The sequence below is a fragment of the Typopeltis vanoorti genome, chromosome 17, assembly GCF_054136105.1.
Source record: "Typopeltis vanoorti isolate ZY-2024b chromosome 17, IOZ_Tvanoo_1.0, whole genome shotgun sequence".
NCBI lineage: Eukaryota > Metazoa > Arthropoda > Arachnida > Uropygi > Thelyphonidae > Typopeltis > Typopeltis vanoorti.
In genome coordinates, this window is record NC_143565.1 from 114,075,116 (window position 1) to 114,091,984 (window position 16,869).

Here is a 16,869-nt window from a genome sequence, read left to right on the forward strand (position 1 = left end):
GTAATCTTATTTTGTAACCACCTGCTAAGTGGCATTCTGGCATGTGACCCAGTTCTGTAATTAAGATATAACATTATTTTTTATAACTTTATTCGTAATTATGTTAATGCACTGATGATGATCAACTGGTTTCCAGTCAAAATATTTGCAGTAATAAAAATTATTATTTATTCTTGTGAATAGATAGGGAAAGCTATTCCAGGCTATTCCAATAACTGAGTTTTCATTGTTTGTCCTAGTTACCATGTTTAACTAAGAAACATCTTGATGGCATGAAATTTCCTAATGTTGTGCTATCTTATTTTTGTGGTTTAAATCAATACAGAATACAATTTAATATATAATAAATTATATTCTTGTATGTATCAATTTGCAAAGAGCCTAAAAAAAGTCCTTTATTTTTGTGAATTTATGCACTAGGCAACAAAAATTGCATTCACTAAAAGTCCGAATGGGAGAGAAGAACATCATTTCATCTTATTTTTGTTATGCTTTTCTCTTGCATTTTAAAGGTTCTGAAATAATCTACAGCACATTCTGCGACCATCTTAATATTTTCATTCTGTATTCTTTACATCTATAGGCTGAGTCTCCATGGCTCAGCTGGTATAGAAACCTTTGGTTGAAAAGACCTGGGTTCGATTCCTGTCTATGACGGGCAGAACCTTTCTCTAGTCTCTTTTGACTAAAGGCAAGTTAGCTGGTCATATACGAAGGTAGAGGGTTCTTTTGTCTCTCAGAACAGGCAAACTGGCCCAGTGAACACACAAATCTACAGTCATATGATATATACTTAATCCCTCACTAGGAGGGCTCAACTGGCCCCCTTCCTCCCAAAGGGAGAACCCCATATGAACGAATAAATAAATTTATATGATGATTTAACTCACGATAGTTCTACACAATTTACGATTTTTCTGAACGTTTAACTTGGTAAGCATGCAAGAGATATCTTATTTTCTCTTTCTATAGGTGCATTTTGCAAAAATGCATAACACATGAAAAAAATTTCTTGTCCAGGATACTGGTTGAACAGATTTTACTTAAATTTGATATTTACAATGTGTACAGAAATTTGTTTCAATCAGACAATTTGCAAGAGCACCAAGGGATAAAATATTTCAAATTGCATTCTACAATAACTCCACTCAGGCTGACTGGATGGAATTCAGCAAAATTTAGGATTTGGGATACATAAAGATACAGATACAAGCTATCTATGGTTTGATTTTAGTTTTAAACAGTAACGTATGTTTATTGGCAACATGATTTGAACTGATATTAATAACTGTGCACTGCTAGATGGAATTTATCCTCTCTTATCAAATCATTTCAATTTCTGCTTCAATCAGACCAGTGATAATTGCAGAAAAATTAGGCAAAGTATCATCATCATCATCAAATTCCTGCCATGTACCCTCAAGGGGTGTACAGGATATGATAGTACTATATGAAAAAATTACATCATTACTAACTTCTTATCTACAATTTTCCTCCAAATCAGTCTGTTACTTGTCAAGACTCCAACATTATCAGATCTTATATTTCTATCGTCTAAGGCACTTTGTACCGTATCAATCCACCTATATCTTGGTCTTCCTCTGGGTCGTTTTCCTGCCAACCTGGCAGAGAACACTTGTTTTGCTAATCTTTTCTCTCCCATTCAATTTAAGTGACCATCCCACCTGAGATTAGCTCTGCTAACACATTCCTGGATGCTGACAATGTCAAGTTCATTCCTAATATCCTCGTTTTTAATATGATATTGCTGTTGATGCCATCTGTTCACACCTCTAATCTTTCTCAGGACTCTCATATCTGCGGTCTCTAGTCTTTGGTCAAGTGTTTTACTTCTGACCCAGCTCTCAGATCCATAAGATAAAAATGGTTTGAACCCTGCCTTGTATACAGCTAATTTAATTTAAGTGTTCCGGCTAATTTCTCTCTTATACCATATGAATTTATTCAATTGACTTCCCACCATACCAGCTTTGCTGATTCTGTTGTCTATATCTATATTTAATTTACCATCTTCACTAAAAATCGTGCCTAAGTAGCTGAAATGTTTTACTTGTTCCACAGGTTCTCCATTCACAACACAGTTGACATTTTCAATGATTCTACCTATTTTCATTGTCTTTCTCTTTTTATTGCTGACCTTCATACCATATCTATTACAACAGTTATTCAATTTAGTCAGAGAATCTTGCAGACTTGCAGCGGATTTGTTTAGAAGTATAACATCATCCGCATAAAGCAAAGAGCTGACATTAACATCTCCAATTTTGATATCATGTTTAATACCACTTTCCTTCATAATGTGATCCATATAGATAATGAATAACAGAAGGGATAATGTACATCCTCGTCTCACACCAGATTTAACATTAAACCATCTTCCTGTACTTCCCTCAATTCTAACTGCCAATTTACAACTCAAATAAAGACAAAGTATTGCTTGATATAATGCCCCACTGACACCATATAACTGTAGCGTATCGAATAGCTTCTCTCTTGGCACCTTGTCATATGCCTTTTCCAAATCGACAAAACTTAAATACAGATCTTTGTTATATTCCCATGCTTTCTCGACTATTTGTTGTAAAGTAAAGATCTGATCCTGACAGCCTCTATTTGGCCTGAATCCAGCTTGTTCTTCACCAAGCTTTTCTTCCACAATTCTTCTCAACCGTTTCTCAAGTATACTTGCATAGATCTTGCCAAGAACACTTAATAGGGAAATACCTCTGTAATTCTAATATTCAGTTTTATTTCCCTTTTTATATATGGGTACTATGAGAGCTCTAGTCCAATCATCAGGAATTCGTCCCTCTGTCCAGGCTTTCTGCACTATACAGTGCAGCCACTGTAAGACTTTTATACCACCATACTTCATCATTTCTGGTCGAATATCATCTACTCCTGCTCCTTTCCACATTTTAAGCCTTTGATGGCTTTTTCTACTTCAAGTATAGATATGTATTCCTGACTGCATGCCTGGTCAGTGTGTTTTACCACTGTACTGTCATCACTGCCTGTTTCATTTAGCAGTTTTTCAAAGTAATTACTCCACACTTCAAGGATATCTTTCTCTTCCGTTTTCATGTCACCTTCATCATCTCTAACTCCTTTTACAGCACTCTTTCCTCCATTCCTAAGCTTCTTCAACAATCTCCAGAATATTTTGCTACCTTCTTGATATTTATTTTTTTTTTCTTGGCAGAATCCTCCCATGACTTTTGTTTAGCTAGTTTTACACAGTGTTTAGCTTTCTTGCATTTGTCTCTGTATTCTCTAAGAGCACAAACTAACTTATTTGCCAGGAACTTTTGATATGCTTTCTTTTTTTCCTTCACTGCCTCTTTAACTTCCTGTGTCCACCATGGAGCTCTAATTTTGTCTATCCTTGCAGACAACTTCACCACATGCCTCTCTAGCTGAGTCCATCAGGGCTTTCTTCAAGGCTTGCCACTGAATCTCCAAGGTTTGATTCCTGTTCTCAAACTCTTTCATTTTTTCTTCAATAATCTTTGTGTATTTTAGTCTACAGTTCACATCTGAGTGCTGCTCAACTTTTATTCACTTTAAAACTTTCTTACATGTTATTCTTTTCAATATGAAATTCAATTTTATCTTGCTCAAGACTAAATAGTGATCACTTCCAATTTCAAATCCTCTGATGTCCTGCACTAGGGAGAAAACATCACTATCAACAATAACATAATCAATGAGATTATTGTTGATAGTACCAATCTTTAACTCTGGTGATGTTGGGTTGGGGTGTGTTTTCAGATTTGTTCCAGTAGCTGACTTTTCGCTGGTCGCCCTGGTTCCCTGGCGAAAACAATGGGGACTTTGTTTAACCAGGCGACGCCCCAGCCAGCATGAAATTTTGTCATATTGTACCATCATTTTTTATTTTGGTTTAACCCATAAGAATACAATTTGGTTGGCTAAATCCCAAATTGCCAGCTGATCCTCATTCGTTCAGTATCAAAGTAGATACCCAACAGGGTGCACCGCGAGAAGGTGAGGAATGGACATTAGGTCAGAAGCCCTGGTAGGTTCTCCGCATTCCTTTAAAGGCTATGTGGAGGTCTCCTCTCAGTTATACAGCTTTGACCCTTAAGCAATGCTTTTGAGAAAACAACAGAAATACTATTAATCAAAAATCCAGAGACATATAGTACATAAACAATAAGAAGTATTAATACTAACATCAGTATGATCAAATGGATAAATTACTCAGTAGCAGTAGTTTTTGTTGCTAATCTAATTCTTATTTTTGTTATGCTTTTCTCTTATATTTTAAAGTCCTGAAGTAATCCACAGAACATTCTACAACCTTCATAATTTTTTCATTCTGTATTCTTTCTCAAACTTCTCAGATTTAAGAAATAAACAGAAATACCGACAATCAAAAATTCAGAGGCATATAGTACACAAACAATAAGTATCAATATTAACATCAGTACGATTGAATGGTTACATTACTCAGTAGCAGTAGTTTGCATTGTTAATCTGGTTCATAACATCAAAAGGAAAATTTGTTTTTTCATTATAATTCCATTTTTAAGACCAAACTTACATAAAGAAAAAAAAAAATATTTTCCCTTCCTTTAAAGTTTGAATCAACTTGTTTTTTTTTTTCTCTCTCTCTCTCTCTCTCTCTCTCTCTCTGCTTTCATTCTACTTTTTCAGACTCTCACTACTTTCCTTAATTTGTATGTCATGAAAGATGTTAAACTAGTATTTTTAAAACTTTCTTGCATATTTTTCATTCAATGTAGTGCTCATTACACTGGTACAAGATGGTCTCCAACATCCTGAATCAGTATGAGACCATAAGCACAGATAACCCTGTTAGCATCCATATTTCCATTTCAAAGTACAGTTAACTGTCACCATAGAAAACTCGTAGTAATCACAGAAACTTTATTATAACAGATATTCTGGTATAGTGAATTTCTTTTAGCATAGCACTGTACCCATGATGCTTTGGTTGGGATTTTTCAGTAGTATGTCAGAGTCGAATGTATATTCACATAATTTTATTCTTTGCCATTGAATAAATTTCACGTATTTTAGTAACACCAATTGCATTGCAAGGCATTTTTGTAGTTCTGTTTCTTGCTGTTTTTGAAACTCTCAGTTCTGCTGGGACTGTTTCAGCATACAACTTCACTGTTTGTATAGTTTCTTAGTGAAAACATCAAAGGGTCATATTTAACTATTTGATGCATTAGTCACCATGATTTCTGAGTTTATGTTGCTTAATCACAATGAATATTTAATTCTGATCAATTGGATTTGGTAAATAATGTCTAATTTTTTGGCCACCAAGTGTACCTCCATTAGTAACTATTCACTTATGGCAAAGCAACTAACGTTATGAGGTCAGCATATTATGTCTATAAATTGAGTGTTTTTCTGGGAGAAAAGTTCTCATCTCTATATGAGACCATCTAATTCATCCTGAAAATCGATAAAGATCCTTCACATCCTGTTTAGGATGTAAAGAGCCTCTATCAGAGGTTTCCAACTGAAAGTGGGTTAACAATTTAACATCACATCTCATCTTTCTTTACATGTAAGACCTGTTATGTTCAAGTGAATAGCTTCTCATGAACCTAACTTTAATAATGCTAGGTCAGTTAATTCTATCTCTATAATTTGCTATGACTGTCAATGAGTGTGTCCCATGGCCCTATCATTGCCATATAATTAATTGAAGCTCCGAACTTTGCAAATTTCTTTTTGCCAACAACATTGCTGTCAACTAGCTAGAAACAGTTCCAACAATTAAAATTTTCCAACAAAAAGAAGCATGATTCAGATTTAAGATAGTACATGCAACATATTATTCACAATGTACAAAAACTTACTTTTTCAGTAAGCGCCATAAGGTAGGCACTACTGATATCAGTTGGCTGTCCATCTTGAAAACTAAATGTCTGTGTGCCTTTAGTAGTAATGCGACAAATCTCACGTCTAACGACTTTATCAAATTTAGTTGGTTTGGCAACTGAAAAGCAATATTCAAAATAGTGAATAAAACAGAATCAAGAACTAATATAATACCATAATAAGTAAGTTTTTGGAAAAAATACATAAAATCAAAATTAAATAAATATACTGCAATGAATCTGCTCTTCCTGAAATTTAATAAAATTTCCAATGAATATTTGAAAATGTCCCCTCAGTTTTGGTTTCAATTTGATCACTTTTATTGGCAAAAAAATTCAAACAGATATTAAATTAAATGGATATTATGTTTTGGCAGGAGAGGAAGGCAAATAGGGTACTTGACTTTCATATGCTCACCTTGCCAAGTTATTGAGATTTTTCTCTTTGTTCCTTAATTTATGGAAACTGGTGTATATAAAAAGAGACAAGCTACATTACAGTACATAGAAAGCTTAGCAGGTGATAAGTGATGAGTTGAGTCGTCTCGGAGTGAAGAATTTAAAAGGAAATAGCATCAACAGTTTTGAAAGTGTATAGTGTGGGTGGAGGCAGACAGGACAAGATATTTAGTGGGATGTTACCATAAGCCAAGGAACACAGAGGGTGATGAGCAGGAAATGGTTAACTTGATGAGCAGATCAGTTTAGCGAGTGCAAAGTGAATGATAATTATGGGAGATTTTAACTTTGGCAGTATAATTAGGGATGAATGAAGAGGAGGAGAAATTTGTTCTATGAGTTTTAAAATGCACAGTGAGAGAGTGTTGATTAGTTGCTACATGCATCTGAAAAGATTTGACAGAGTGGGGGTATTATTTATGATGAACAGTGGCTGTAGAAGTATTTCTAGAATATGCAAGCAGTGAAAGATGCATGAAAGTGAATGGAGCATATTGGTGAGAGAGGAGTCTTTAATCAGTCTAACCACACTTTTCTGTACAGAGTTCAGTATCTTTACAGAGCTCTTAAAAACACCACTCCAGATGTGAGAGCAACATTCAACTGTTGGATAGATTTGTATAAAGTTAGAAGCTGTTTGAGGTTAAAGTAACATCTCGACATAAAAAGAAAGCATAAAAAGCAAAAAAGAAAACTTTTTTTTTTTTTTTAGAAGCAGATATTTGTGCAAAGAGAGATTTGAGGTTGGTGTTATCCCAAGAAGATAAATCTCATCGTGCATAGGGATTTGGGTGTTGTCAAAGTAAGGCTAGAAGAGAAGAGTAATTTTTTGTGAGAGTGCTATGTTTTGCTAGCATTGACTATCCAAACCTCACTGATGAATGTACTGGAGATCTGAATTTAAGATATAGTGGTTAAGGCTCTGGTGATTTGCACATTGCCAGGTTTGCCAAATGAAAAGGAGGAATGCAATGTGCAGTTGTAAGCAAAACTATGCATTGGATGGGTAGTGTGTTGGAGTAGATCATTTATATACATAGAAGGAATAAGATGGGTAAGAGAACAGAGCCTTGTAGAACCCAGCATTGATTGTATAGTTAGAATACAATCATCCACCATTACATGAAATGGGTACCCAATCTAAAAGCTGGCAGTCAAACTGCAGAAGTTAGGGCCGACTGAATGATGAATTTACGTAACAAGTCTTTGTGCCAGACCCACTCAAAGGCCTTGGAGGTGTAAGGCAAACCTTGACTTGTCAAACTTTTCTGTGGCATTTGTCCAGATATAGGTGACATACATGTGTAGATCGCCTGTTGATTGACAATGACAGAATCCATACTGGAAGTCATTTATTAGCTGAGAGTCCTCAAGGTAGCATAGCAGTTGAGTGTTAATGGCTCTTTCCATTACTTGGAATGAAACGAGTGAGAGAAATTAGACAGTAGTGAATTGAATGTAAGCTAATTTCCAGATTACAGGGAAGACACCAGTGGGATAAGCAAATATAAAAAGACAATATAGAATGGGAGTCAACTCTAGAGTACAGACCTTCAGAACAGCCAGAGAAATGTTGTCTGGGCAGGATACTTTTTGGTATCCAATTTAAGCAAAATTTTTCTGTAAAAGGAAAAACTGGACACTGTGTTTGGAATGTTTAGAGTACATTTACCAAAATAAACAGCACAAGAATTGGAGAAGAAGTAGGAAGTCAGAGATAGGCCTTTCTATGGGTGATGATCTTTTCTTTTAGTGTTACATGGTGATCAGTATTCATTTTAGTAACATTATGGAGACTACAAACGTGTTAGGAATAATTATTTAATTTCCCAACATTTCGACCTTCATATTAAGGTCATCATCTGGAGTATACACATATATACACACACACAAACAAAGACAAGCTATATTACATTTCTAAGTAACATTAAGCCAAAGTGACAATGATTTGAACAATCATTAATTACACTGGCCTAACCTCTAGTGAAGGAAAAAAAAAAAAAAAACTACATCAAAGCTATATTCTATTTAAAGTATTATCAGAGAACAAATTCATATAGTTTTAATACAACAACATTAGATACCTTCCTCAGTCACTTAAATAAACAACACAAATGCATACAATTCACAACTGAAATTGAAAGTCAGAACTCGCTTCCCTTTCTAGATACACTTGTTGCATGTCTTCTTTCTGGCAGTCTTTACTTCATTGTTTACCATAAGCCTATATATATACTGGCCAATATATACACATAAACTTCAACCATCACCCAACACAAAAACTAGGTGTCATTAACAGACTAAAAACACGGCTTTGAAGATTTGCTCCAGTGAACAAGCACTTAAACATGAATTAAAAGTTATCAGCAATACTTTCCTGAAAAATGGCCTACAGCCAAAATACTATCAACAAAATTCTTCACAAGACCACTTAAAAACAAAAATAAACTAAATTACAATAAAACTGTAGCCATTACATACATTACAGGTATATCAGATAAAATAAAGAGAATACTACAGAAATACAACCTTAATGCCACCTTTAAACCTCCTTCAAAATTAAAAACTCATTCAACTCATCCAAGGATCCACTTCCTCCACTGGCCCACCCTGGAGTATACTGTATTCATTGCACCCGTAATTAATTTGCCCTATATAGGTGAAATAGGATGCACAATTCCTATCAGAAAAAAGGAACATAAACAGCATATTAAATTTAATAACTATGATAAATCTGGCCTTTCTGATCATGCCCTGAATAATCTGCATAGAATTGAATGGAAAGGCACCTGTTATTTACATCACACCAAAATGTGGTAGTAGTGTATATATAAGGAGGCCTGTGAAATTCTTATCAACCACACTATCTTAACAATAATGATGGTCTAAAAATCCCAAGAATATGGATGCCATATATTCTACCCACTTAACCTTTTGGTCTAAGAGTTAATTATAATTAGGACTGTAAGCAATCCAGGATCATAACTCCAATAATCACACCTAATCCATAGCTAAATTATGGATTAGGCCACTACTTTGTTGTATTAAAACTATCTATATGAATTTATTCTGTGATGATGTTTTAAAGAGAATATAGCTTTAATGTAGTTTTTATTCCCCACTAGAGGTCAGGTCAGTATAATTAATAATTGATCACATTATTGTCACTTTGGCTTATTATTAGAAATGTAATGTAGCTTGTCTTTGTATACATGTGTGTGTATACTCCAGATGATGACCTTAATATGAAGGTCAAAATGTCAGGAAATTAAATAATTATTCCTTACCCAGTTATAGTCTCCATAAGTTTACTAAAATGAAACAATGTATGCGTGAAGATGCAGGACATAATAGTGGTGGGAGAAGTGTCGGACAAAAGTTGTGACCAATGGCCTTGGCTAGAGACGAGAATGCATAGTTTCCTGCTTTTAGCTCTCTCAAAATTAAGTTCTTGATGTGTTGATAGTTTTCGTGCAGCTATTTTGGGCCTTGGTATAAGTGCTATACTCAGAGTTCTGGATGCAAACCACTACGGTATACTTGATTCTTCTCATGCACATTTTGGCACGCCTGTGGGAGAACCAAGGCTTGGACAAGGGACATGAAAGGGGAACAGTGACCCTTGAATGTTTCAGCACAACGATACTCTATGCCATACTGTGTGTGTGTCTGAGCATGATTTCCACAAAATAACATTGAAGTATTGGACTGGCTGGCTCAGAGTCCATAAAACCCCCATTAAACATCTTTGGGACAAATTAGAATGCTGTATTCGCTCCAGACCACAGCGATCAGCATCAGAAATTGAAGGGGGGGGTAGCTTTACACGAGGAATGGAAGAATATTCCTGTTGCAATGTATCAGAAATTGGTTGAAGTCAACATAGCATATAGCCTCTGTAGCTCAGTTGGTATAGACAAGCCCTTTGGCTGGAAAGATCCAGGTTTGAATCCTGTCTTTCATGTGAGAAACCTTTTATTAGGTGTTATCTATCAAATGGTGAGTTAGCTGGTCTCATAGAGGGTTTTTTTCTCCTGAAAATTTTGGTTTTTCATCCCTCAAAGCAGGCAAAACTGGCCAAAAGAATGCTTACAAAATATAGACATAGGACACTTTGGAAATGAGTAAGTAACCTATTCTGTCAGGTTTTGTTTTGAATACCTGCATGGTGAAGTGTGGGTCTATGTGTAAGCGTAAATCAGGAAGGAAGCAAGCAAGGAAGGATTCTACTGCATTTTACAATCTTTCAGGCCACTTCCATAAGCTGTTTGCTGATTTATTTGCCAAAGATTTCAATATAATTTCTTCTTTTCCCAAAACAACCTTAAGTCCACCAATAAGTTCAGGTTTTTCTATTCCTTGCAAACAACTTCACACATCTCTAAGATTTGATTCTTGTTTTCAAAAGCTTTCATTATTTCTCCAATAAAATTTGTTTTTGATTTTTGTGTTACACTTTTCTGTTGAAAAACGTGAAAGTTAAATACACAAAACTAATCACACTAAATAGAGAAGAGTTTTAAGTGTAAACTCATTTCACATGCTAAGCTGTTCATTCTTATGTTTACTGCCTATCATGTCTGTGTAATGTGCTGCATAAGAAAATAGTCAACAGAGAAAAGGTGAAAAGAAAAACTACTAATCCTTGCCTGAATAATAATAATAAAAAATCTGCAACAGAGGGGATTTGAACTTAGGTCCCTTTCTTGAGAAGCAAAGTATGACAAAAAATGTTCCATCATGGAGATAAGATATCTATATATCAATTTAATATTAAATATATTATACTCAATAAATATCAACTCAATTAAAAAAAAAAAAAAAAAATATATATATATATATATATATATATACACTAACTCTGTTTGCAACGTTCTTCCATCATTTGGGGTGTCTCAGTCTGTTCCACTCTTCCCACTTTATATCCCTTCTGAATGAGAGCACTGGAATACCTTCCATAGGCTATCTCAGGAAATCCAGAGTGAGCAAATTCTCCCTAATAAAAATAATGAATTCTTGCAGCAATTCTTTTATGTTCACCTGAAATAATATAAGTGACAAGAACTCTTGTCCATAGGCATGCATCCATTCAAGATACCTCAGGATTAGGTACATGGTATAAACAATTCCAATACTAGTAATTGTAATTAAATACAGGAATTCTGTTAATGAAAAAAAATATAAATTTTAATTTTTGCTTTTATTCCACTTAACTATTAGATAAGCAAGGTAATGTGTGTGTGCACGTGCACACACACACACAACTGAACCCATGTAATAAATTAATTTTGATACAAGATACCTAATGCATCAAGTTACAAACTTCTATATTTAAGCTGCAAGCCAGCAGTTAGAATTGAAAGAAATATAGGAAGATGTTTGATGTAAAAGTTTATTTTTCACTTGGTTAGACTATAATAAATTTAGTTTAATCCTTTATCCAAGTGTGAGCAAACAAAGTTTGCACCTGAAAATATCTTCAGGACTGGGGCAAGGTAGTACAACACCGGGAAACTTGTAGCAAAGGTGGACCAAGCTAACATCACTCCTATGATGTTAGCTTGGTCCACCTTTGCTACAAGTTTCCCGGTGTTGTACTACCTTGCCCCAGTCCTGAAGATATTTTCAGGTGCAAACTTTGTTTGCTCACACTTGGATAAAGGATTAAACTAAATTTATTATAGTCTAACCAAGTGAAAAATAAACTTTCAACATCTTTCTCTAAATTCAGAGTAATTTAATAAATAGGTAGCAAACCTTTTGACAACTCCTATAGGTAAAGATGACCTCATCATTGCTTCTGCCAGGTATCTTCACTTCTGGACCTGGCTCCCACTGAAGAGACCTCAATAAAGGTCGAAACTAGTCTGGGTAGTGGCCCTTTCCTTAATGCATAACATCATGCATATCCGCAAGGAGATGTGTTTTGCATTATGGGAGATACTGAGATAGGAGTGATGTTAGCTTGCTCCACCTTTGCTACGAGTCGTCCAGTGTTGCACTACCTTACCCCAGTCCTGAAGATATTTTCAGTTGCAAACTTTGTTTGCTCACACTTGGATAAAGGATTAAACTAAATTTATTATGTTTGATGTAACTTCTGATGTAAGATAAGGAGGCACACTATCTCCAGTCTTATACACCCTCTGTCCAAAAAAGAAGCCAAACTTTTTGAAAACAGAAGAAACTAGTGGTGCCACCTGTTGTGTCTTTTTGCTGTTGATATAGGCAACCTTCATTAGTGTTGTGTCAACTGTTTATGACATTAGTTTCATTAGAAGCCAAGTTATAGTGCCAAGAGTGACAGTGTGTTTTGATGAACAGTCGGAAAATGAGTTTCAAACAGAGAGCTGCGATTGACTTTTGTGTTAAACTTGGTAAAAGTTTTACCGAAACACATCAAATGCTTCAAAAAGCATACAGTGATGAATGCTTATCTCGTACTCAAGTTTACGAGTGGTTTAAGCGATTTCAAAGTGGTCATGAGATGCTTGAGGATGACGAAAAGCCAGGCCATCCAAAAACTGAACTGAGCAAAGTTAATATCCAAAAAGTGAGTGATTTCATCAAAGAATGCCCGAAATCGTCCATGCGATTGACTGAAGATGAATTGGGGATTCCAAAATCAACTGTGCACAACAATTTGACCAAGAGTTTGGGCTTTCGTAAATTGAATTCGCGATTTGTTCCCCAAAAGTTGACTGACGACCAAAAAAAATGTATCGAATTGAACACTGCAAGGACCTCATTAAAACCGCTCATAAGGGCTCAAACTTCCTTGAAACAATCGTTATTGGTGATGAAACGTGGTGTTTTGAGTATGAACCCGAAACAAAGCGCCAGAGTGCTGAGTGGAAACCACCCGAAGAGGGGCATCCGAAAAAAAGTTGCTAGGAGAAGTCAAAAGTAAAGACAATGCTGATTTGTTTCTACGATTCCAAGGGCATTATCCACAAAGAATTCGTTCTGCCTGGTCAAATGGTAAGTTTTATCTCTAAGTTTTGAAGCAATTGATAGCAAGAATTCGTCACATACGGCATCAATATTGTGATGCAGGCAGCTGGTAACTTTTGCACGATAATGCACCATCTCATCGTTTGAACATTGTGGGACAGTTTTTGAGCAAAAACCAAGTTTGTGTGTTGGATCATTCGCCGTATTCACCTGATTTAGCACTCTGTGACTTCTTTCTCTTCCCCCGACTTCATTTGCCGATGAATGGAAAACAATATGACACCACTGAATATGTTTAATCGGCAGTAACCACGACCATCAACACTATCCCAAAAACCGATATAGAATACTTATTTAACAAATTAATTGACCATACCAAATGCTGTATCGAAGCTGAGGGAGAGTATATTGATTGAAATAAATTATTTGAATAATTATAATTGGCCTGTGTTTTATTTTCTATCAAAAGTTCGGTTTCTTTTTGGACAGAGGGTGTATGAATAGCATTACAAAAGAGAGCCATAAACCTGATATTAGAGTCGGAGATATTGAACTCAGCTGTTTGTTTTATGTTCCAGCAATAAAAAGCTGGAACATGAAAAACTTCAGCTGCATTCTCAATGGATAATCTACAGAACAATTAAATATGGGAGTATACAATGAAATAAGCAAAGCTAATTGTTGGAAGCCAGTTGAATAAATTTATATGGAAAAGGAGAAATTTGATAAAACACTAAACTAGCAATGTGTTCAAAGTAGTTTTAAGTTATGGATCCGAGAACTGATCAAAGACTACAGATATGAGAGTTCTGAAAAAAAATTAGGAGAGTGAACAGATGGCTCAGTGGTAGAATCATATTAAAAATGAAGATATTAGAAAGGTACTTGATATGCTGTTAACATTAAAGAATGTGTAAGCAGAGATAATCTAAAGTGGTATGGTCGCTTTAAAGGAACAAGAAAGGTTAATAAAACAAGTGTTTCTAAGATGACAAAAAAAAAAAAAAAAAAAAAAATTAGATATGACAATATTGGTGTGCTGATAAGTAATAGTCTGATTTGGAGGAAAATTGTTGACAGGAGATTAGTAACACATGTAAACTTAACACGTTCGCTGCCATGCTACTTTGGCATAGTCTGTTCCCATATGCCGAGCAATTTCACTTCTTCAAGGTCAGTACGGTAATCTCGTTGCCGGCAGTAAGTGTCATACGAGTATACTCGTAGTTGGCTTGTGCAGAGCATATACCATCTATGAGAATACACAGTTTTGATGCTAGCTCCACAAGCCAAGCATTTTCACTTCTTCAAGGTTAGTACAGTAATCTCGTTGCCGGCAGTAAGCGTCATACGAGTATACTCGTAGCTGGCTTGTGTGGCTGGTTTACCAACTACGAGTATACTCGTAGTTGGCAGCGAACGTGTTAATCATGTAGTACTGTCGTAGTGGTTTCTACACAGCCTTCATCCACTGTTCATTGAACATCAACAAATGCTGTATGGTCACTCAGATGCTTGGTGATGTGCCACACCAGTTCTCACCATGTGATCCTGTTGTATGCTTTTCTGGAGGCTTCAATTTCCTGAAGATCAGTCACTCCAGACACATATCCATTAATGAAACACATTACCATAGAAATTCTATATTCTTTATACTTTTCTATGATCTGTCTAAGGCAAAGAATCTGATCTCTGGTACCTTTACCTTTCCTAAAACCAGCTTGTTTCTTCAGGCATCTCTGCCTCAACTTTGGCCTCAATCTTATTTAGAATGATCTTTAATAAAATCTTGCTTGCATTAGAGATTAAACTAATAGCTCTATAGTTCTCAATCCTCCATATCCCTCTTCTTACGTTCTTATGTAGTGGTATGAAAACCAACTTCTTCCAATCTCTAGGCCATGATCCTGACTACCATCTCCATGTAATCAATCTAAGAAACAATCTAATCCCTTCATCCCTTGTAGCATTAATTAACTCTGCTGGAATTTCACCTGCACTTGGGACCTTATTGCTATTAAACTATTTAACTACTTTTTTCCTCATGCCTAAGTGGAGAAGATTCCAAATCAAAATTTTCCTGTTTAGAGAGCTCTTCCAAATTTTCTTTATCCACTCCACTGTACACTTCCTCACAGTATTCCATCTGTTCCTGATTTCCAATTCTTCTGTTATAATACTTGATTCCCATCTTTGATGACATTCAATCTGGGTTTAAACTTGTACTTTAGGTCATGAACATAACAAAATATCCTTTTATAATTATGCCTCCTCATCTAGAACTATTTCTTCACATTTATTAGTATAAAACTTTTCCTTGACTGGCCTAATGGCTTTTCTGACTTCTCTATGTAATCTCTTATATTCTTCAGTTCCTGTATCTCTCGCTTCTCCATCTGCCTTCTTTCAATTAGATCCCATGCTGAATTCGATATCAATAGGTCTCTTAGACTTCTTATTGGGCCAAGATACTTCTTGGCTGCATCCTGTATTATAGCCTTGACTCCTTCCCAAAGCATTTTCAGTGTGTTCTCCTCACTAGTCTCCAAAAAGTCATCCAACCGAGTTTATGTTCCTTCTGTGAACCTACTGGGAATTACTCTGGCATCCAGTCTAGTGGGGAGTGCCTGACTTGGACATCCCTTGAAGATACATATTTGAAAATTGATGATGATCATCATTTTGAATGATGATCATCATCAATTTTCTGAATGACAATATAATGCCTAAATGGATACTACTGTATCCAATGTCATGGGAACACACACATACACAGATATAAATAGAAGATCTTTACTGATAGCAATTAATAACACATTTTATTGTCCTTGTTTCTGGATTTAATAACTGTTTCGATGCAACATGCAAAAAACATTTGATTAATTTTTAGAAAAAAATTTGGATATCGTCCTCCACTGGTCCTCTTTATTAATGGTAACCTAAAGTTGGGAGGTTTAATCCATATTTATTATTAAAACAACCCAAATGTGAACTTCACTGCTGAGACAATGAAAGTACAATCAAGCTTGTTTATAACGAGTTCCGCAATTTCCTTGTTAAAAACATTGCTCACTACATAAGTGATGAGTTAAATCTACCTCCTATTTTTTAAAATTCTCTACTTGATAAAAAATATATTAAAAAAAGAAATATTAGAGGAAAAAATCATATAATCACATACCTAGACACAAACAATGAAAATAGATAGAATCGTTGAAAATGTCCACTGTGTTTTGAATGGAGAACCTGTGGAACAAGTAAAATATTTCAACTACTTAGGCCTGATTTTTAGTGAAGATGGTAAATTAAATATGGAAATAGACAACAGAATCAACAAAGCTGGTATGGTAGGAAGTCAATTGAATAAATTCATATGGAATAAGAGAGAAATTAGTCGGAACACTAAATTAGCTATATACAAGACAGTGTTCAAACCAGTTTTAACTTATGAATCTGAAAGCTGGGTCAGAAGTAAAACACTTGACCAAAGACTAGAGAAGAGTCCTGAAAAAGATAAAGGTGTGAACAGATGGCATCAATGGCAATATCA

At 35.3% G+C, this 16,869-nt stretch overlaps 1 protein-coding gene across 2 annotated transcripts in view; it reads right to left on the bottom strand.

Annotated features, from left to right (window-relative positions):
- Msh6 (DNA mismatch repair protein Msh6) overlaps positions 1-16,869 on the bottom strand; it is a 429,489-nt gene that overhangs the window by 244,976 nt on the left and 167,644 nt on the right. For both annotated transcript variants that reach the window (XM_090406801.1, XM_090406800.1), the window contains exons 11-12: positions 11,226-11,361; positions 5,886-6,025 (exon numbers count right to left, since the gene is read on the bottom strand). In XM_090406801.1, the coding sequence (XP_090262927.1) occupies positions 5,886-6,025; positions 11,226-11,361 (276 nt within the window). The remainder of the gene's footprint in view (positions 1-5,885; positions 6,026-11,225; positions 11,362-16,869) is intronic.